General features: G+C 41.4%; 1 protein-coding gene across 10 annotated transcripts in view; it reads right to left on the reverse strand.

Annotated features, from left to right (window-relative positions):
- Positions 1 to 22,655, reverse strand: part of LOC139405889 (FERM domain-containing protein 4A-like) — a 136,851-nt gene that overhangs the window by 27,899 nt on the left and 86,297 nt on the right. For 9 of the 10 annotated variants that reach the window (XM_071148379.1, XM_071148355.1, XM_071148371.1 and 6 more), the window contains exons 5-11: positions 20,238 to 20,322; positions 18,632 to 18,688; positions 16,860 to 16,882; positions 13,775 to 13,858; positions 13,606 to 13,671; positions 13,219 to 13,276; positions 12,981 to 13,067 (exon numbers count right to left, since the gene is read on the reverse strand). In XM_071148379.1, coding sequence (XP_071004480.1) covers positions 12,981 to 13,067; positions 13,219 to 13,276; positions 13,606 to 13,671; positions 13,775 to 13,858; positions 16,860 to 16,882; positions 18,632 to 18,688; positions 20,238 to 20,322 — 460 coding nt within the window. The remainder of the gene's footprint in view (positions 1 to 12,980; positions 13,068 to 13,218; positions 13,277 to 13,605; positions 13,672 to 13,774; positions 13,859 to 16,859; positions 16,883 to 18,631; positions 18,689 to 20,237; positions 20,323 to 22,655) is intronic. The other variant, XM_071148363.1, reaches the window with a different exon arrangement.

The following is a 22,655-nucleotide window of genomic DNA, read 5'->3' on the forward strand; positions in this document are numbered from 1 at the left end:
TAATCTAAAACACTGAAAACCTAGTTTGACATAATGATAGTGGCCTTGTCAGGTAACCAGTAATGCACAGCCTCTAAACACAGTTTTTCACAGGGTCTCAACCTTCATTGAAATTCACACCAGAGTAATTAAAGACATTAATAGCCATCTGTAAAGTGCCATCCCTCTCTCTATTTTTTCAGAGCGCTCTGTGTGTAGATAACATTAGTGTGGTGATGAGAAGCCAGAACATGAAGTCCTGAGCCTCCCTTCATTCTACCTCCCCTCTGAACACAATCACTCTATTGTAGTACAGACCCCTTTCAACTGGGCATGGCCCACTGCCTTTTATTGTGTGTGTGTGTGTGTGTGTGTATATATATCTACAAATGGTGAAATATGGGGAGAAAACATCCTGCCAATAATGAAAGATCCAAGAGGGCCCCTCCTAGCAAACCGGGAACATTACCAGAACATTAGTTAAGATTCCCATTAAGTTCTAGATAGGATTATATCTGACATTAGGATGATAACATCCCCAAAACATTTGTAAAAGTTTTTTTTAATGTTTACGTTTTAAATGAAATATCCTTAGAATGTTCTCCTACCATTCACTAAAATGTTGTAACAACCACCAAAGAACGTTCCCAAAATGTTCTCATTGGGATTCCAGGTAAGGTAATAACACAATGTACCAGTAATGTTTTCCCAACAAATCAAAATTGGTTATGTGAAAGTTCCCTGAATGTTTGTTAGATTGTGGTAAATGTTCTCATTAAACAGAAACTCTCCAGTCATGCTGATGATTATACCATGTATGTATAAAACATTTGCCTGATATTGCAAGAATTTTCCCAAATCACAATTTGTTTCATTAGATTGTGGGAACAGTTTGGTGGGAACATTGTGGGGACATTACAAAATATATTTTCCCAAAACACACAAAAAAATGTCAATTTTTGTGCATGATTATACGTTTTATGTTAGGTTGCACAGGACATTCCCTTAATGTTATAAGAATGTTGACAGAACAACTGATCTAAGTTCTTTAAAGGTTCCCAGAACATTTAATTAAGTTATGGGAGTTGTCTGGGATGTTGCAAGAATATTCTGATATTCACGAAGGTTGCACAGAACATTCCCACAATGTTGCACAATGTTCCACAATTTCCAGTCAGTTTTTAAGACGTTCATAACATATTTGTTTTATGTTCAACATAATATTTCATTGAATATACATTTGACCTAGTCTTAGAGGTCCTCAGAAAATGTCAATAACACTACTTCTTATCACACTGCTCACTTAATCCAGAAGTCAGCCTCGCTTAACCCAGAAGTCAGCCTCACTTAACCCAGAAGTCAGCCTCGCTTAACCCAGAAGTCAGCCTCACTTAACCCAGAAGTCAGCCTCGCTTAACCCAGAAGTCAGCCTCCCTTAACCCAGAAGTCAGCCTCCCTTAACCCAGAAGTCAGCCTCACTTAACCCAGAAGTCAGCCGCACTAATGTGTCAGGGGAAACACCATTCGACTGATGAATGAGGTCAGCTTGCAGGTGCCCGGCCCTGCCACAAGGAGTTGCTAGAGCATGACGAGCCAAGGAAGCTCCCAGAGCAAACTGTATGCCGTCCTATGGGGCTCCCGGTCACGGCCGGCTGTAACACAGACTGGCTGTAACACACAGGCTGTAACACACACTGCGATGCAGTGCTTTTGAACGCTGCACTACTCAGGAGCACTTCAATAACCTTTCTGACTGGATTTTTAAATAGGGACGAAATAAAAACGTCCTTTCTTTTAGTAGAGTATATCTGAGCCTCATGGTTAAAGAATATGTGGGATTGAACCCGCAATCTTCAGCCAGATCATTAACCCTAAATAATTAAGACACACAAATGACTCGAGGGAGCCAGAGATCAAGATAGTCTAACCAGAAGAAAAAAAAACTTCCACCCGCTGCTGCTGTCCTTCGCAGATTCTGCTGTTACGCTCCTGCTGTTATACTCCTGATAGGCTACACCAGGGGTCGGCAACCTTTTCCATTTTGAGTGCCAACTTATCTTACCATTTCTACAGATCTGCGTGCTGTCCTGAAGTTTGCAACTTGCTACATTGCATACAACATTCTGGGCCCTAAGAGTTTCCAGCTCCAGTAAACTCTGGACAGACATAGCTGTAGGCTATTTGCGCAAGGGATAAGAAGTAATCAGGTAGGCCTAGTTTCCACCGGATCAGAGCACAACATTTTTTCTCTCCTTTCACGCTGAGTGGTTATCAAAAGAGAGCTGGAAAGATTGACAGTAGTTCCTCAACGTAGCCTATTTGAACATTTTCAGTGGATGTAAAAACAGACCTTGTTAACTTGCTGTTTGAGGTGAAGAAAAAATGACTCCGAGAAGTTTCACAGTGGTGATGAGTTAAGACAATCAGAAATACTATCAGATCCCCAAATGGGCACATTAATAGGCCTACATTTGCACTCAGGCCAGGTAGCCTAGGCCTATTTCTATGTATAATCAGGTGTGTCCTTACTCAACATTGACAGGCGTGCTACAAACAAACTCCTAAATGGAGTGAAATAAACGATAACGGGTTCCTCACAAGAGTAGCCTAGGTTGTGCGGCGCGCAAACAAGGTGTCCACTCCTACAACAAGGACACAGCAAGGACACAGCAGTCCCCTGGTGGTGGAGAGGTTTAATGATCTGTCTGCAAAGCTGAAGAGTGCAGGTTCAATCCCATAAGATCTTTAACCATGTTTCTTTTGAAAAACAAAAACAGCGACATTGAAGCTCAGATATAATCTACTAAAAGAGGGGATGTCTTTATTTCGTCCAGTCAAAAATGCAGAATTTAGACTAACTGTAAAAACAACAACCAACGTGTAAAAATGGACTGTTCAACAAACAAAAAAATGCACCTGATTTAATTCCTGCTTTGAGATGCTTGATATGGTCCCCCCTTGTCTTATTTTTCATGATCTGAAAACCAAAGGTGATCCTAGATCAGCACTCAGAGTCTTGCATACATTCTAAATATGGGCCCAGAAGTACACAGTTTATAAAGAGGATGGGGAAGTGATGGTGAATAACCCAGTTACCAGTATTTCCCTGTCTAAGAATGCTAAAATGGAAGCATAGTAGTCCTTATTGACTATACTGCCATGGCTATATACTAAAAAAATGTGATGCGCGAGAGCTTCCCCAGTGGTGCAGAAGATAAAAGAATTGGCTTTGGAACCGAATATTGCAGTTCCAAACCCTGCATGTGCAGGTTGTCAACATATAAAGTGTCACAACATGTGTTGTATGATTAAATGCTGTTCAAATGTCATATGAATGAAACTGTTAACATGTAAGATCTTAATGGCAAAAACATTTTACACTGTTAATTGAGTCTTCAGTTCTATACTGCACAGACCCTTTTAAGTGCACGTGGTTCCGCACTAGGACTGACCCCATTAAGTTGTCTGGTCGATTGTTTGGTCGATAGGCTGTTGGACGACCGAGATGTTTTCAGTCAAGCAGACGCAAATATACAGTACCAGTCAAAAGTTTGGAAACATAGGCAGAGTTGCAAAGAAAAAGCCATTTCTCAGACTGGCCAATACAAATAAAAGATTAAGATGGGCAAAAGAACAGACACTGGACAGAGGAACTCTGCCTAGAAGGCCAGCATCCCAGAGTTGCCTCTTCACTGTTGACATTGAGACTGGTGTTTTGCGGGTACTATTTAATGAACTGCCAGTTGAGGACTTGTGAGGCGTCTGTTTCTCAAACTACACACTCTAATGTACTTGTCCTCTTGCTCAGTTGTGCACCGGGGCCTCCCACTCCTCTTTCATTTCTGGTTAGAGCCAGTTTGCGCTGTTCTGTGAAGGGAGTAGTACACAGCATTGTACGAGATCTTCAGTTTCTTAGCAATTTCTCACATGGAATAGCCTTCATTTCTCAGAACAAGAATAGACTTATGAGTTTCAGAAGAAAGTTATTTGTTTCTGGTCATTTTGAGTCTATAATCGAACCCACAAATGCTGATGCTCCAGATACTCAACTAGTCTAAAGAAGGCCAGGATTATTGCTTCTTTATTCAGAATCACAGTTTTCAGCTAACATAATTGTAATAATTGGTTTTCTAATGATCATTTAGCCTTTTAAAATGATAAACTTAAATTAGCTAACACAACGTGCCATTGTAACACAGGAGTGATGGTTGCTGATAATGGGCTTCTGTACACCTATGTAGATATTCCATAAAAAATCATCAATTTCCAGCTACAATAGTCATTTACAACATTAACAATGTCTTCACTGTATTTCTGATCAATTTGATTTTATTTATTTATTTATTTCACCTTTATTTAACCAGGTAGGCAAGTTGAGAACAAGTTCTCATTTACAATTGCGACCTGGCCAAGATAAAGCAAAGCAGTTCGACACATACAACGACACAGAGTTACACATGGAGTAAAACAAACATACAGTCAATAATACAGTATAATAAGTCTATATACGATGTGAGCAAATGAGGTGAGATAAGGGAGGTAAAGGCAAAAAGGCCATGGTGGCAAAGTAAATACAATATAGCAAGTAAAACACTGGAATGGTAGATTTGCAATGGGAGAATGTGCAAAGTAGAAATAAAAATAATGGGGTGCAAAGGAGCAAAATAAATCAATCAATTAAATACAGTAGGGAAAGAGGTAGTTGTTTGGGCTAAATTATAGGTGGGCTATGTACAGGTGCAGTAATCTGTGAGCTGCTCTGACAGTTGGTGCTTAAAGCTAGTGAGGGAGATAAGTGTTTCCAGTTTCAGAGATTTTTGTAGTTCGTTCCAGTCATTGGCAGCAGAGAACTGGAAGGAGAGGCGGCCAAAGAAAGAATTGGTTTTGGGGGTGACTAGAGAGATATACCTGCTGGAGCGTGTGCTACAGGTGGGAGATGCAATGGTGACCAGCGAGCTGAGATAAGGGGGGACTTTACCTAGCAGGGTCTTGTAGATGACATTGAACCAGTGGGTTTGGCGACGAGTATGAAGCGAGGGCCAGCCAACGAGAGCGTACAGGTCGCAATGGTGGGTAGTATATAGTATTTTGGTGACAAAACGGATTGCACTGTGATAGACTGCATCCAATTTGTTGAGTAGGGTATTGGAGGCTATTTTGTAAATGACATCGCCAAAGTCGAGGATTGGTAGGATGATCAGTTTTACAAGGGTATGTTTGGCAGCATGAGTGAAGGATGCTTTGTTGCGAAATAGGAAGCCAATTCTAGATTTAACTTTGGATTGGAGATGTTTGATATGGGTCTGGAAGGAGAGTTTACAGTCTAACCAGACACCTAAGTATTTGTAGATGTCCACGTATTCTAAGTCAGAGCCGTCCAGAGTAGTAATGTTGGACAGGCGGGTAGGTACAGGTAGCGATCGGTTGAAGAGCATGCATTTAGTTTTACTTGTATTTAAGAGCAATTGGAGGCCACGGAAGGAGAGTTGTATGGCATTGAAGCTTGCCTGGAGGGTTGTTAACACAGTGTCCAAAGAAGGGCCAGAAGTATACAGAATGGTGTCGTCTGCGTAGAGGTGGATCAGAGACTCACCAGCAGCAAGAGCGACCTCATTGATGTATACAGAGAAGAGAGTCGGTCCAAGAATTGAACCCTGTGGCACCCCCATAGAGACTGCCAGAGGTCCGGACAGCAGACCCTCCGATTTGACACACTGAACTCTATCAGAGAAGTAGTTGGTGAACCAGGCGAGGCAATCATTTGAGAAACCAAGGCTGTCGAGTCTGCCAATGAGGATGTGGGGATTGACAGAGTCGAAAGCCTTGGCCAGATCAATGAATAGCCGTAGAAAAATGCTTATTGAAATTCTCAATTATGGTGGATTTATCAGTGGTGACAGTGTTTCCTATCTTCAGTGCAGTGGGCAGCTGGGAGGAGGTGTTCTTATTCTCCATGGACTTTACAGTGTCCCAGAACTTTTTTGAGTTAGTGTTGCAGGAAGCAAATTTCTGCTTGAAAAAGCTAGCCTTGGCTTTTTATTTTATTTTAATGGACACATTTTTTTTGCTTTTCTTTCAAAAACAAGGACATTTCTAAGTGACCTCAAACTTTTGAAATGTAGTGAATGTTCCCATTTGGGGATGTCGTAACTCAACACCACTAATGAGCTGTGGAGCTTCTCAAAGTATTTTTTTCTTCAACTCAAACAGCAAGTAAACCAAGTCTGTTTTTCAAATGCATTGAGAATTACAATAGTTCCTCAATGTACTTGAAAAATATTTACAGCTCTCTCCCTTTAGATAACCAATTGGCATGAAAGGGAAAAATGTAATGCTCTGATCCAGTGGAAACGTCATAAAATACCTGATCATTTCTTTTCCCTTGCACAAATAGCCTACAGCTGTGTCTGTCCAGAGCGCACAGGCGCAGAAACTCTGAGGGCCCAAAATATTTTATACAATGTTGCAAGTTTGCTAGCTCTAGCTTCGGGCCATACCCAGTTGATAGTTGAAACAATGTTTCAAGTTGAAGACAGGCCATGTGTAGCCAATGTGAATCATAGGATATTTATTTTTATCAGGATATTTTCTACCTGCAGGCTGCAATGTTTAAATTTGTTGGCTTTATGTAGGCTACTTTTACATAGTTGGCAATGGTAATAGAAGTTACTTTTAGATTTGTATCATTTTCATTTAGATTTAGATACAGTTGAAGTCGGAAGTTTACATTCACTTAGGTTGGAGTCATTAAAACTCATTTTTCAACCACTCCACAAATTTCTATCGTTTTGGCAAGTCGGTTAGGACATCTACTTTGTGCATGACATAAGACATTTTTCCAACAATTGTTCACAGACAGATTATTTCACTGATAATTCACTGTATCACAATTCCAGTGGGTTTACATACACTAAGTTGACTGTGCCTTTAAACAGCTTGGGAAATTCCAGAAAAGTATTTAACAGCTTTAGAAGCTTCTGATAGGCTAATTGATATCATTTGAGTCAATTGGAGGTGTACCTGTGGATGTATTTCAAGGCCTTCATTCAAACTCAGTGTCTCTTTGCTTGACATCATGGGAAATTCACAAGAAATCAGCCAAGACCTCAGAAAAAAAATTGTAGACCTCCACAAGTCTGGTTCATCCTTGGGAGCAATTTCCAAACGCCTGAAGGTACCACGTTCACCTGTACAAAGAATAGTATGCAAGTGTAAACACCATGGGACCACGCAGCCGTCATACCGCTCAGGAAGGAGACGCGTTCTGTCTCCTAGAGATGAACGTACTGTGGTGCGAAAAGTGCAAATCAATCCCAGAACAACAGCAAAGCTTGTGAAGATGCTGGAGGAAACAGGTACAAAAGTATCTACATCTACAGTAAAACTAGTCCTATATCGACAAACCTGAAAGGCCGCTCACTGCTCCAAAACAGCCATAAAAAGACAGACTATGGTTTGCAACTGCACATATGGACAAAGATCGTACTTTTTGGAGAAATGTCCTTTGGTCTGATGAAACAAAAATAGAACTGTTTGGCCATAATGACCATCGTTATGTTTGGAGGAAAAAGGGGGAGGCTTGCAAGCCGAAGAACACCATCCTAACTGTGAAGCACGGGGGTGGCAGCATCATGTTGTGGGGGTGCTTTGCTGCAGGAGGGACTGGTGCACTTCACAAAATAGATGGCATCATGAGGGAGGAAAATTATGTGGATATATTGAAGCAATATCTCAAGACATCAGTCAGGAAGTTAATGCTTGGTCACAAATGGGTCTTCCAAATGGACATTGACCCCAAGCATACTTCCAAAGTTGTGGAAAAATGGCTAAAGGACAACAAAGTCAAGGTATTGGAGTGGCCATCACAAACCCTGACCTCAATGCTATAGAAAATTTGTGGGCAGAACTGAAAAAATGTGTGCGAGCAAGGAGGCCTATAAACCTGACTCAGTTTCACCAGCTCTGAGGAGGAATGGGCCAAAATTCCCCCAACTCATTGTGGGAAGCTTGTGGAAGGCTACTCGAAACGTTTTACCCAAGTTAAAGGCAATGCTACCAAATACTAATTGAGTGTATGTAACCTTCTGAGCCACTGGGAATGTGATGAAAGAAATAAAAGCTGAAATAAATTATTCTCTCTACTATTATTCTGACATTTCACATTCTTAAAATAAAGTGGTGATCCTAACTGACCTAAGACAGGGATTTTTTTTTAACCTAAGACAGGGGATTGTGAAAAACTGAGTTTAAATGTATTTGGATAAGGTGTATGCAAACTTCCGATTTCAACTGTATCATTTTGATTAACTATATGACAATGATTTTGAGATAAGAAGACCTTAATATAAAGGAAAATGTGCATATGAATATCATAACTGGCAGATCGTTAGAAATGGTAAGATAAATTAGCACCCACGTGGAAAAGGTTGCCGACCCCTGGTCTATTACCGGCAACTTCAGGAGCGTAACGGCAGAATCTGCAAAGGCCAGCAGCAGTGGGAGGAGGACGGTCTCTGGCTCCCTTGATTCATTTATGTGTCTTAATTATTTAATCAAACAGTGTGCTTAAAGCATCAGAGAAGCTCAGTAGCCTACATATAGTTGATTTTATTAAAACACATAAATATAGAAAATAGGGTGTGTCTATGTATAGAAAATTATATTATATATATAATGCGTCTCTATAATATATATCTTTAAAATTTTCGACCAATCGAAAGAACAGACGACTCTCAGTTGACCAAGATTTGTTTTGGTCCGGGACAGCCCTATTCCGCATGGAGCCTTTTAAGCGCAACACCCAACACGCTCTGTGCCTTGTGCAATCAGTGTGCACTCAGTCTTGGTAGCGCTGTCTTTCTCTATTGTGGTGCACTATACGCACAACTTTGAGCAAGAATTGTGAAGGAAAACATATAAAAAGTTATAGGAAAACATATTTAATGTGTATATATACTGAGATCATGTGACAGATCATGTGACATTTAGATTGCACACAGGTGACTAATTATGTGACTTCTGAAGGTAATTGGTTGCACCAGATCTTATTTAGGGGCTTCATAGCAAAGGGGGTGAATACACACCACTTCTCTGTTTTAAATTTTGTATAATTTTTTATCAAGTTCTATTTTTCATTTCACTTCACCAATTTGGACTATTTTGTGTATGTCCATTACATGAAACCCAAATAAAATCTATTTAAATGACAGGTTGTAATGCAACAAAATAGGAGAAACCATGGGGGATGAATACTTTTGCAAGGCACCGTAGCTAGCTAGTTATGCTAACATTGGCCAGCTAGCTAACCAAAATAATATTTACAATGCCATGGCTGAATGCCTCTTGATTCAACTACCCCCCCACAATGATTTTAATCAGAATAGGACATTCATTCCATTTAGCTACTGTTTTTGTTGTAGTTCTCATGTCAAAAGATTTAAGCAAATTATACCAATTCTAGTAGTAGCAGCTTGTGACTAGTTGATGTAGAAGAACGTGGATAAATCGCCTAGGCTAGATCCAATAGCTGTATTATACTTTACATGAACTCAGACCTGGCTGACCTGTTGTTATTGTCTTCTATGGATTTCATAACATTATTAGACAGGTTTAAAAGCTCTTTGTTCTTTTTATCCATAGAGCCAGTTATTTTTTCCTATAGTCAACCCTCCAATCACAAATTGTGAGAACACTCATTTAGAAGGCCTGAAGCTCTAACAGTACTTGTGTGTATGTGCACAAGTGTAGACTTTAAGAATGTTGATAAGAGGGACATTGGGAGGACTAATACCTGTATGTTACACTGACTTTTGTGTTGTTCATGGTGACCATGCATTCAAAACATTCTGATACAGATTCTCTTTAAATGGAAAATGGTTTGTTTAGGGCCAAATTTCCAAAATTGAAATGAAACACAATTAACTAAGGCCATTAGCTCAATTCATTATTTTCATGGTTTTACAGTCCTAGTTTGTATGATTAAATGCTGTTGTTTGCATGATTAAATGTCATGAATGAAATGAATTGCCATTGGTCTCTATATCACCTACAATACAGTCTTCGAATGCGAATTGCCACTCCATCTAGAGAGAATCTATGGGGATTTATTCCAAATCTGCTTTTGTTATGCTTTAAGGAGCTACACATGTGCATGCTTAAAATGATGTGGTAATATTAGGTCAAACTTGAATATAACATTTCCTTCATGTTATTGACATGTTCCAAGGACCCCCAAGACAAGGAAAAAATGTACAGTACAGTGGCAAGAGAAAGTTTGTGAACCCTTTGGAATGACCTGGATTTCTGCATTGATTACTCATAAAATGTGGTCTGATCTTCATCTAAGTCACAATAATAGACAAACACAATCTGACTAAACTAATAACACACAAACAGTTGTACTTTACATTTTTATTGAAGACATTGAGTAATCCTTCACAGTGCAGGCTGGAAAAAGTAAGTGAACCTCTGTGTTAACGACTTCTCCAAAGGCTATTTGGAGTCAGGTGTTTCTATTTAGGAGATGAGATTGGAGGTGTGGGTTGCACAGCTGCCCTGCCCTTTACATAAAGGCATGCAAGGCCTGGTTACTGACAAATCTGTTCTTCTCCAGAAAGATTGGTTAGTGTGAACCATGCCTCGATCCCAACATCTTTCACAGGACCTTTGAAGACACATTATAGAGACGCATTATAGAGACACATTATAGAGACGCATTATAAAGACGCATTATAGAGACGCATTATAGAGACGCATTATAGAGAGGCATTATAGAGACGCATTATAGAGACGCATTATAGAGACGGAAATGGAGAAGATTCAGGACTGTAGCTACTCTCCCTAGGAGTATGTGTCCTGCGAAGATCACTCCAAGAGCACAAAGGTAATCCTAAAAGACGTGAGAAAAGGAACCCAAGGGTAACAGCAAAAGACCTTCAGAAAACTCTACAAACAACGAAAGTCTGTGTTCAGGTGTCCACTCTCAGAAAAACACTGAACAACAATGGTGTTCATGGATGGACACCACGAAGGAAACCACTGCTGTCTAAAAAAAACATTGCTGCACGTCTCAAGTTTTCCCAAGACCACCTGGATGTTCCACAACACTTCTGGGAAAATGTACTGTGGACAGATGAGACAAAAGTTGAACTATTTGGCAAAAATGCACAATGCTATGTGTGGAGGAAAAAGGGCACTGCACACCAACACCAAAACCTCATCCCAACTGTGAAGCATGGTGGAGGGAGCATCATGGTTTGTGGCTGCTTTGCTGCCTCAGGGCCTGGATGCCTTGCAATCATTGAGGGAACAATGAATTCAAAAGTGTATTAATACATTTTACAGGAGAATGTCAGGGCAGCAGTCTATGACCTCAAGCTTAAGAGAGGTTGGGTGATGCAACAAGGCGATGACCCAAAGCACACAAGTAAATCAACTAAAGAATGGCTGAAAAGGAAGAATATTCATGTTTTGGAATGGCAGAGTCCTGACCTTAACCCAATTGATGAACTGAAACAGATTTGTAGGGAGGAATGGTTCAAAATTCCTCCTCAACGTTGTGCAAGTCTTATAAGAAGCTACAGGAAACGTTCTGTGGAGGTCGTTGCTGCTAAAGGAGGATCTACGAGTTACTTACTTTTTCACATACTTTTTCCAGCCTGCACTGTGAATAATTACACAATGTCTTCAATGAAAATGTGAAAAGTACAACTGTTTGTGTGTTATTAGTTTAGTCAGATTGTGTTTGTCTATTATTGTGACTTAGATGAAGATCAGACCACATTTTATGAGTAATCAATGCAGAAATCCAGGTCATTCCAAAGGGTTCACAAACTTTTTCTTGCCACTGTATATTGTGTAAACATCAATTGAATATTATGTTAAACCTAAATCAAATATGAGATGAATGTCATAAAATACTTATTTGGGAATTGTGGATCATTGTGGGAATGTTCTGTGCAACCTATGTGAATGTCACAAGAACCTGCCAGACAACTCCCATAACTTAAGTAAATGTCCTGGGAACCTTAGACCAGGTGTTCTGTCAACATTCTTACAACCTCAATTAAACATTGCATTAATGTCATCACAAATTAGCATATTTTGTGTTTTAGGAACCCCTCTCTTGTAATGTACCCATACTGTTCCCACAAACTAATTAAATGCTATGAAACCTTTAAATAACTCAAAGTCTGTCTGTGAACATTCTTGCAAAATCCAATTCATGTTTTGTGCACCCTGATACAAACATTATCCAAATGTCAGCACAACTGGACAGTTTTTGTGTTTTGGCAACATATCCTTTGTGATGTCCCCACAATGTTCCCGCCAGACTGTTCCCACAACCTAATGAAATATTCTGGGAACCTTTAAAGAACTGATTAAAAGTGCTCTAGGAACGTTCTTGCAACATCAGCCGATAATCATCAGAATGACGTACAGTTTTTGTGTTATGAGAACATGTGCCTTACAAATGTTCTGGGAACTTCACAGAACCCATTTCTGGTTCTCCAACTCACAAGTCATTCTTGTGACCTAAAATAGGAGACTAGGTCAGCATTCCAATCCTGTCTCCATGGTAACATCTAGGAAACCTCAAGTTATGAGACTATTATGGGATAGAGCTGGAATCTGGGGGGAAGGGGGCACAGTGGTGAGACATTTAGACTGGAATGCACGCACACACACACACACACACACACACACACACACACGCAAACACACACTGGAACAGGATGGGCAAACAGGAAAGCTGAGGCAGACAGGAAGCCTTTGTCAGGGCTGAGGGGTCAGAGTTCACAGACGGCATGTGTGTGTGTGTGTGTGTGTGTGTGTGTCCGTTCATCTAGCGAGGAGACGTTGGACATTACTAGGGTCAAAGGTGAAAGGATTTAATAGACTACCAGGTGACTGATCGAACGACAGGATGTTACATCTTTAGAAAACTTCAGACACACAATGGATATTGAAAGGGAGTGAGATAATTCATGTCTGTGTCTTACCTTCCTGGGTTTGACCTTGTCTTGGTAGTCATACTGGAAGATTCCTTTATAACTCAGTCCCAGCCACCACGGAATTCCCTGCTTATCCTGACACGCACAGCGAGAAGACACACACATCAGAGGTTGTGTGTGTATTTCATAGCCCCCCAAAGCCTCACCCCCCCTCCCCCAAAAGTCACCCACCCACTCAGCCCCAACCCCAAGAGAGAGAGTGTGTGACTAGGTGATAAAGTTGTACCTTAACAGTGTAGTAATGTACTCCATATGTAGGCAGAGACTCAACAATGCTCATATAACTGTAAGAGACAAAGATACCGAGACACACAGAGACATTTGTCAGTCAGAGAGCTCCCAGTGTTCAACTTCACAGCATACAATGAAGAGAGAGAGCACCATAAACACACGCACACACACGCACACGCACACACACACATATATGGATACACACTCAGCATGTAAGAGAGATGTCTGAACACACACAGCTCAAGGGAGAGAGCATGCAGAAAGAGAACATGAGACAAACACACACACACAGCTCAAGAGAGAGAACATGCAGAAAGAGAAAACGAGACACACACACACACACACACACACACACACACACCCTTCCCCTGTCTAGTCTTACTTGACTATGGCCTGCCCTCTGGACTGTCCATTCAGCTTCTTGTAGTGTTCTATGACCCGGTCCTCACTGGAACAGAAAACATACACAACATATAACTGAATCATAGCTACCAGGCAGTAGAGTTTGGTGGTCCTGGTCAATTAGGCCGATAAGACAGGCTGGGACTAACCAGTAGGCCAGAGACGGGTGTTCCTTCAGGGCCTGAGTCGGCAAAGCTGGAAGCTTCTTCAGGTCTGACCTTGTCACGTCATTACTGCAACACATACAGAAACACACACGTCATTACTGTGAACACACACTGAACTCAAACTGCCAAGAGATGTTGGAGACAGATTGGCATTAGTGATATATGCCCCTCCAAAACGTGTCTCCAATAATGTGATGTTTGTCTACTCCAATGATGTATTGACTTTAATCCAAGGGCTATTTCCTCATGATTCATCTATGGGTTTGGCCAGAGTTAGTAACTGACAAGGTGTGGGGGGGGGGGGGGGGGGGGGTAATGCTGCCCTGTTGTGTTTTAGGGGGACTGATAAGACAGTCACACAGCTGGCTGGGCGTTATCTAGGGAACAGCTGTAGAGAGAGAGAGAGATGACGAAGACCCCAGACTCCCAGTCTTAAACCCGTCTGTAATCCCCTAACCCTCCCAGCCCCCTGAGACTGAGACTGGGGGAAAGCACTGGAAACAAGGCAGCTAACACTCTGGAAATATAACAGTAACCTAACACCTGACCGAGAGCAATGGTTCCCAATCCCAACCTCTACCACCCAATCTGGAAACCACAGCACAAAGAATCAGAGCCGGCCCCAGGCATAAGTGACATAGGCGTCGCCCAGGACTCCCGACCCCAAAAAAACAAAAACCTTTGTATTTATTATATATATATATATTTAACTCAGTCGGGGTCTCAACTTACTGTTGAGAGTTAGAATAGGAGAATACACAAGGTGTGATTTTGGTTGTGCATCAGCAGTTTTTCTCTTGTTAGGTCAGTCACTGACAGTCACCCAATTAGCCATGTCAGCTAATCATTTTTAGATTGGTAAGGTAGTCTAGCCAGCTATCTAAACTTGTAGAAATCATGGCCGAATATGCCCGGGCACGCAGGGCACGTGCCCAGGGGCCTTGACCTCCAGGGGACCCCCATTGATTTTGTAAGTCACTCCCACTCAGATATCATTTACATGGCATAAGACATGGCAAAGTGTGTCGAATGGCAGGAAATTTGCTTTAAAACTGCAAAAATGTCTCTCCATCCTCCCATGGAAAAAATAGTAGAATTGCATGACATGTTTTATAAAATTACAAAATGTTCTCTCTGCCCCATGGAAAACTGTGTACGATTGCAGAAAACTTTCTCTCCGCCATCTAGGAGGTCACTAAAATGTTTTGCCCGCAAGGTGGGGGGCTGTTAAGGGAATTTTTTATCAATGATGACTAATTATGTATACATTTCAATCACGACTGACTAATCAGAATACTATTATGTTACTGTGTATGTACTATTCCGAATACTATTATGTTACTGTATATGTACTAATCAGAATACTATTCTGTATGTGTATGAGTTTTCTTTCTTGATCCCAGTACTGAATATAATGTGTGTGAATGTGGTCAAGAGTTTAGAACAATGACTGTCTGTTCCTTGGTAGAAATGAATTAACTATATCTCCAGACTGACTAGAATGCTTATCTACACTGACTGACCTTGGCTCTAGGCGAGGTGGGAAGGCTTGAGAACTATAGAGCCTTTCTACCAGTGTCAAGAAGAGACGGAACATTTAGAAAACACTGACGTCATTTTCAATTTATAACCTGTGGTAAACTGTATCGTATTCAGTACTCTCGTGAATAAACTATGCTGTTTGACTTTAAGACTGGGCTCTGTCTATTATTATAGAATAAGGGAATTACAAATCCTTATGAATTGACAGAGTGTTTAATTTTAATTGGGTATTAAAACATAGAGCAATTTAATTCCTTTAACAGGGGCCCACCAACCAAATCCCACCTAGAGCCCCAAAAAAGGCTAGCAAACAATGCTAGCGTAATATCTAGCCTAATATGTATGTAAATGCTATTTATTCACCGAAAAAGGTGTGTAAACATAATTTATCCCCCACTACAACTCTGGCCTTTACCATTTTGGCATGATTTGGTGAATCATGACCTCCTTTTCTGTGTGTGTGTGTGTCACATTCCAGATCTCAGTGGGACGCCATGTTTATTTATGCTCTCTGTGAGGAAGACAAAACGGGGTCAAAGGTGAACGCTGTTCAACCCTCTAATCTACACTGTCTTCACCGCTCACACACTGATGAATAATCTGTATCCTTTACCTCTCTAAAATACAGAGCAACGATAAGATACTGTATGTGTTTCCCTTTAACTGTAAAGGCCTTGCAATCCATCTGTATTTAAAGCTAGATAATAATGCAAAAAACACCATTATAAATGACCAAAGTTACACACTGTAATATAATTACAAACACATGTAATTTTGTAAATGCACATTTTCACTAGGATGCTTCTAACTAACCTTCACTGTCCAAACCGATACAGTGGCCAATATATCATGCATCCCCATTAAAGTGTAAATCAATAGAGAGCAAAGTGTTTTAGGGGGCAGAAGGCTCATCATGTGAGCCGCCCTCCCCGGCTTCGTCTCACCCTGTTACACTGCTCTGGTCTTAATTGGCTAGCAGTCATGCACAGTGGAGCCCTGTCACACACACACACACACACACACACACACACACACACACACACACACACACACACACACACACACACACACACACACACACACACACACACACACACACACACACACACACACACACACTACAATAAGCTACGCCCCACTGACCCTCTCTAAAGACAGACTCTTCAGAGCTGGATGGAGAGAGTGAATCAGGGGACTGGGGTTGAGAGGAAAGGGATAGAGGGAGGACAGGCAGACAAAGGCAGGTCCTTTGAGAGGAGAGATAGCAGAGCGATTTGCTTTGCTGCTCTGAGGGGCTCAGAGGGCCAGGGACAGACCCCCTACACAGGGTGTAATTGTTCCCCTGTCACACACGCGCATACACACACACACACACATTTTACATTTGTCAACACACAGACAAACACAAACCTATCCCACCTTCCCCTCAACCAAAAACCAAAGAAACACGTGGGCCACCTCCCCTCTATTGTACATTACACACATACAGCTTACTGTAGTAGAGATACATAATAACTGTTCTTACCTGATGAAGTCACCTTTGGCCTCCTGGTGAGAGAAAAGACATAGAGGTGCTTAGCACCAGGGTTGGGCTCAATTCAGAATTTTGGAATTTACTCACATTCAACTCATTATTTGAAATTGGAAGTAGAATGTAATTAAAGAAGATGGGAGTTTCATTGAATCTTACAGGTCACACTTCCAGATACCAAAGATACCTCTTTTAACCTTAGTGCTTAGAGTAGGCAATTATATTTCCACTAACCGTTTCATTTATTTAGCTTCTTTTTGAAGGCCTCAGGGTCAACATGAGGATTAAACTAATGTATTCTGGGAAATGTAGTATTTTCCCCATATTGAACCAAATGTACAGTACGTGATTCATAACTTATTATATTCGTATATAGGTTTTGTTTCCTTGGTCATTCATTTTAAGAGTTTGTCCTGGAAATCTATTGTTTCAACAAAAATGTTTCTGCATGTGTATAACGCCAGGTTTGATGTTTTATGTACAAGATGTATATTTGTATAGATTATACCTAATATAGAATAGAAGAGGCATTTGAATTTCATTGAATTTCACAATTTAATTATATTTCCTTGAATTCAAATTTGAATTGCAATTCTGTATGCTGTTTACTACTTCAAATGAAATTCAAATTCAATAATTTAACTGGAATATATGAGTCATTCTCAATTCAATGATGCTTTGACACTTGAATACTGTTTACATATCTTGCATTACTCATCCCATATGTATATACTGTATTTTATGCCACCTATTGCATCTTACCTATGCCGCTCGGTCATCGCTCATCCATATATTTATATGTATATATTCTTATTACATCCCTTTAGATTTGTGTGTATTAGGTAGTTGTTGTGGAATTGTTAGATATTACTGCACTGTCGGAACTAGAAGCACAAGCATTTCGCTACACTCGCAATAATATCTGCTAACCATGTGTATGTGACCAATAACATCTGCTAACCATGTGTATGTGACCAATAACATCTGCTAACCATGTGTATGTGACCAATAACATCTGCTAACCATGTGTATGTGACCAATAACATCTGCTAACCATGTGTATGTGACCAATAACATCTGCTAACCATGTGTATGTGACCAGTAACATCTGCTAACCATGTGTATGTGACCAATAACATTTGATTTGAGTACGGTGAGGTCTCCTGTGGTGAAATCAGAGAGAAATATTATCCATCTGGAGCAAACCTCTAAAGGCCAAGAGATACCTACCTGATAAATCTGCACCGGCAGACACAGACACACACACACACACACACACACACACACACACACACACACACACACACACACACACACACACACACACAGACACAGACACACACACACACACACACACACACACACACACACACACACACACACACACACACACACACACACACACACACACACCACAGTCTGAGTGTGTGTACGCTGATGTTGCAGGATACTGAGGTAATGGGCTGACCTACACTGAGGGGGAACCCTACACACTCCCTGGCCAATATACACACTCACTCCCTGGAACTAGGGATTGGAACCCATTCAATTAACGTCTTGATTTTTCTAATGATAAACATGACATACCAATAGCAACAGTCAGAGGAGTTGGCTAGAGCAGACACAGATCCAGGCTAGAGAAACAACACTTCTAATATAAAGCAGGATTAAAGGAGAGACAGCTCACTATTTCTGGAAAGGTCAAGTGAGTAATGTGCTCTGTGTCTGGAACACCCACATACGTTGGAGTCAGAGTATTGACTTACCTGTAGGATATAGGAGGCCAGCTCAAAGACCACCTCACTGTCCACCTCAATGAGCTCCTTAGAGAAATAGAGAGAGAGAGAGAGAGAGAGAGAGAGAGAGAGAGAGAGAGAGAGAGAGAGAGAGAGAGAGAGAGAGAGAGAGAGAGAGAGAGAGAGAGAGAGAGAGAGAGAGAGAGAGAGAGAGAGAGAGAGAGAGAATTAACGTATTAGATTAGGTTATTTCTTGACTCTGAACTCGCACTGCTAATAAAACTAATCCTTGTGAGCTGCGAGGGGCACATTTCATACATCACATTCATCCTATGACAATACTGTAATGATGTACCTACAATACAATGATGAAAAACACATTCATACAGAATACACATGTTTCTATCACATTTTCCACAGGACTCTTTTCTCCATTGTTTTGTTTCATCTATTCCTCATTTCCCCCCTCCCTCCCTGATTTCTTGCTATCTCTTCATGGGGGGTTGTGTTCTCTGCTTCAGCTCAGAGATGACAGTATGATGGGGGAAGAGAGAATGAGGGAATGCACTGGTGACTCGCTTCCATTCAACAGAGTCTCTGTCTTTCACTTTGTCTCTCCATCCTGTTTACTTAGATGAGCAATGCTGGGACTGGGCCTACTCACACACACGGAAGGGGGTCTGAGGGAAGTGTGTGTGGGTGTTAAGGGGTGACTAGTGACTAAAGGGCTCAGGTATGTAAGGAATGTCCTGTATACGATCCCTGGCAGTTAATTGGTTAAGAGATCAGACAGCAGAATGAAACACAACACTGAGTGCACTACCACCCAGCATGGGCTCTCACCATGGGGCTGTGGCCTAGCAATGTGTGTGTGTGTGTGTGTGTGTGTGTGTGTGTGTGTGTGTGTGTGTGTGTGTGTGTGTGTGTGTGTGTGTGCGTGTGCGTGCGTGTGCGTGCGTGCACGGGTTTCTGTCAGGGTGTGGGTGTGTGTGTCAGTATGTGTGTGGTCCAGTGTAAAACATGCACTCCATCAACGCAGACAGGAGATGACTGCATTATAATGACTCAAGATCAGCAACACAACTCTAACATCTTAAACTTATCCACGTGTTTAACATTGACACTGAGAGACTAAACTATCTGTTTTCATGTGGTAATAGGTTGATTTATGTAAAGTAAAAAATAAAGCAACGTGGTCTATTTTGATCTATTGGGGCGTGTCTGGAGACTTCACAGACGACCCTCTCTTCACTAGATGGCCCGTCAGAGTGAGCCAGTCTCCCTTTATAAACAGCCTATCCCTAGGTGTGAAGTACTGGCTAAGTGTTAGCATATGCTAAACTATTAGTGCTGGGGATATATTAGGAAAACATCTGGGTGTTGCTGGAGTGTTAGCATCTCTGTTGGTGGAGGCATTTTGCTAGCAGAGGCCAGTTAACACTTTTGGTGCTGGAGATAGCATGAGCTTAGCTAATGTTATATCTGTTCAAACATCACACTGACGACCCAACAACCCACATATGCCCCCTTGTGGTGTAGTTATGACATGAATGTGAAAATAAATACACTACTGAAGGATGAATCATCGATAAAAAAACATGTATGCAAACACAACTACAGGTAATGACTAACTTACCTTGTATATGCAGGACTTAGCATTGAGGAAGAAGAGTTCGATAGTAGCATTGTCCTTCAGGTAGGAAATACTCTCTATGTAAAACCTGTAACACATAGTCAATGAAACCCATTATTATAGATCATCAGGTATGACATACTCTCTAATACCTGTGATGAACAGAAACATAAATTACATTTCAGTATTATAGACCATGACACAATGTTAAAATGTTATGTTGCCTGGAACCAGACTGACATCAATAGAAGCTCATTCAATCCACAGTAGTTCCAAACCCATTATTATAGATTGTAAATAAGAATTTGTTCTTAACTGACTTTCCTAGTTAAAAAAGGGTTAAATAAATCAAATAAAAAAGATCCAGAATACTGTGTGGCAGAACTGCAGTGAGCAGAGTGTCCACTAGGTGTCAGCAGACATTAGGCTTCCATACAGTTCCTGTGTTGATGATGTTGTACCCACAATAAAAATCCGGACATACCCCAACCATACCACTGGATGACCGGGAGATATGTGAACAACGCAAAGAGCCAGTACTGCAGCATTCAATGTCAGCAGAACGCGCACCGATGACTTGGTGGCGTGTGACGTGTACAAGGCAAGCAGATACGAGCTCCACAAATCCATTAGGGACGCAAAAAGACAATAAAGACTCAAACTTGAAATTATGTTTGCCAACTCAGATTCGGGATGCATGTGGCAAGACTACAGACTATCACGGACTACAAAGGCAAATCCAGCTGTGTGGTGCCCACCGACGCATACCAACCAGACGAGCTTAACATATTGTATGCTCTCTTTGAGGCAGACAATACCGAGCCATCCTGGAGGACTCTTGCTGCTCCGGATGACCAGGTATCCCTGGTCTCGTCCTCGGAGTGTGTGCTGACCACTTGGCGAGCATCTTCTCGGATGTTCAACCTGTCCCTGTTCCAGGCTGTAGTCTCCACCTGCTTCAAGGAGACCACCATCGTCCCAGTGCCCAAAAAAAACAAGGTGACATGCCCAAATGACTATCGCCCCTTCGCACTCATCCCTCCGCCTTGGTCATCATGAAGCACTTCTAGAGGTTGGTACTGGTCCACATCAAGGCCAGAATGCCAGCATCACTTGACCCATAAAAATGTGCCGACCGCTCCAACATATCCACGGAAGATAACATTTCCATCAGTTCTCACACACCCGTAACGTATCTGGACAAGAGGTTCACCTATGTGAGAATGCTGTTCATACAGTTCAGCATTCAACATTATTGTTCCCTCCAAGCTCAACACCAAGCTCAGAGCCCTGGGGCTGGACACCACACTCTGCAACTTGACCCTGGACTTCCTGACGGGCAGAACACAGGCTGTGAGGGTTGACAACAATCCTCCACAGGGGTGTGTCCTCAGCCCTCTGCTGTACTCCCTTTTCACCCATGACACCAACTCCATCCTCAAGTTTGCTGACAACACTATGGTTGTAGGCCTGATAACCAACAACGGCGAGTCAGCCTATAGGGAGGAGGTAAATGAACTGGCATTATGGTGCCAGGACAACAACCTCTCCCTCAACGTCAACAAAACAAAGGAGTTGATTGTTGACTTCAGGAAGCAGAGAAGGGAACACGCCACAATCCACATCAACGGGACTGCAATAGAGAAAGTCAGCAGTTTTAACCTCTTGAAGCTAGGGGGCACTATTTTTATGTTTGGAAAAATAACGTTCCCAAAGTAAACAACCTATTTCTCATGACCAGATGCTAGAATATGCATATAATTGACAGATTAGGATAGAAAACACTTTAAAGTTTTCAAAACTGTAAAAAATATTGTCTGTGGGTATAACAGAACTGATATTGCAGGCGAAAGCCTGAGGATAATCCAATCAGGAAGAGACTCTTATTTTGAAACGTCTGTTTTCCTATGCGTACCTGTCCTCCATTTAAAGCCTTTCAACTGAAAGGTTGCAAGTTCAAATCCCCGAGCTGACAAGGTACAAATCTGTCATTCTGCCCCTGAACAGGCAGTTAACCCACTGTTCCTAGGCCGTTGTTGAAAATAAGAATTTGTTCTTAACTGACTTGCCTAGCTAAATAAAGGTAAAAGGGGTATCAACCAGATTCCTTTTTCTGTGGCTTCCCTAAGGTGTCAACAGTCTTTAGACATAGTTTCAGGCTTTTATTTTGAAAAATGAGCGTGAAGGATCACATTGCGTAAGTGGAGAGGCGGGGGCTCTCAGAATTGAGTAAACCGGCCATTGTTCCTCCCGCTGTTATGGAAAAAGCTACGCACTCGGTTGATATATTATCGAATATATATTTTAAAAACTACCCATGGAATGATTATAAAAAACGTTTGACATGTTTCTGTGGACTTTATGAAGACTATTTGAAATTTCCGTCTGCGTTGTCGTGACCGCTCTTTCCTGTGAACATAA

This window comes from Oncorhynchus clarkii, chromosome 1, assembly GCF_045791955.1.
Source record: "Oncorhynchus clarkii lewisi isolate Uvic-CL-2024 chromosome 1, UVic_Ocla_1.0, whole genome shotgun sequence".
NCBI lineage: Eukaryota > Metazoa > Chordata > Actinopteri > Salmoniformes > Salmonidae > Oncorhynchus > Oncorhynchus clarkii.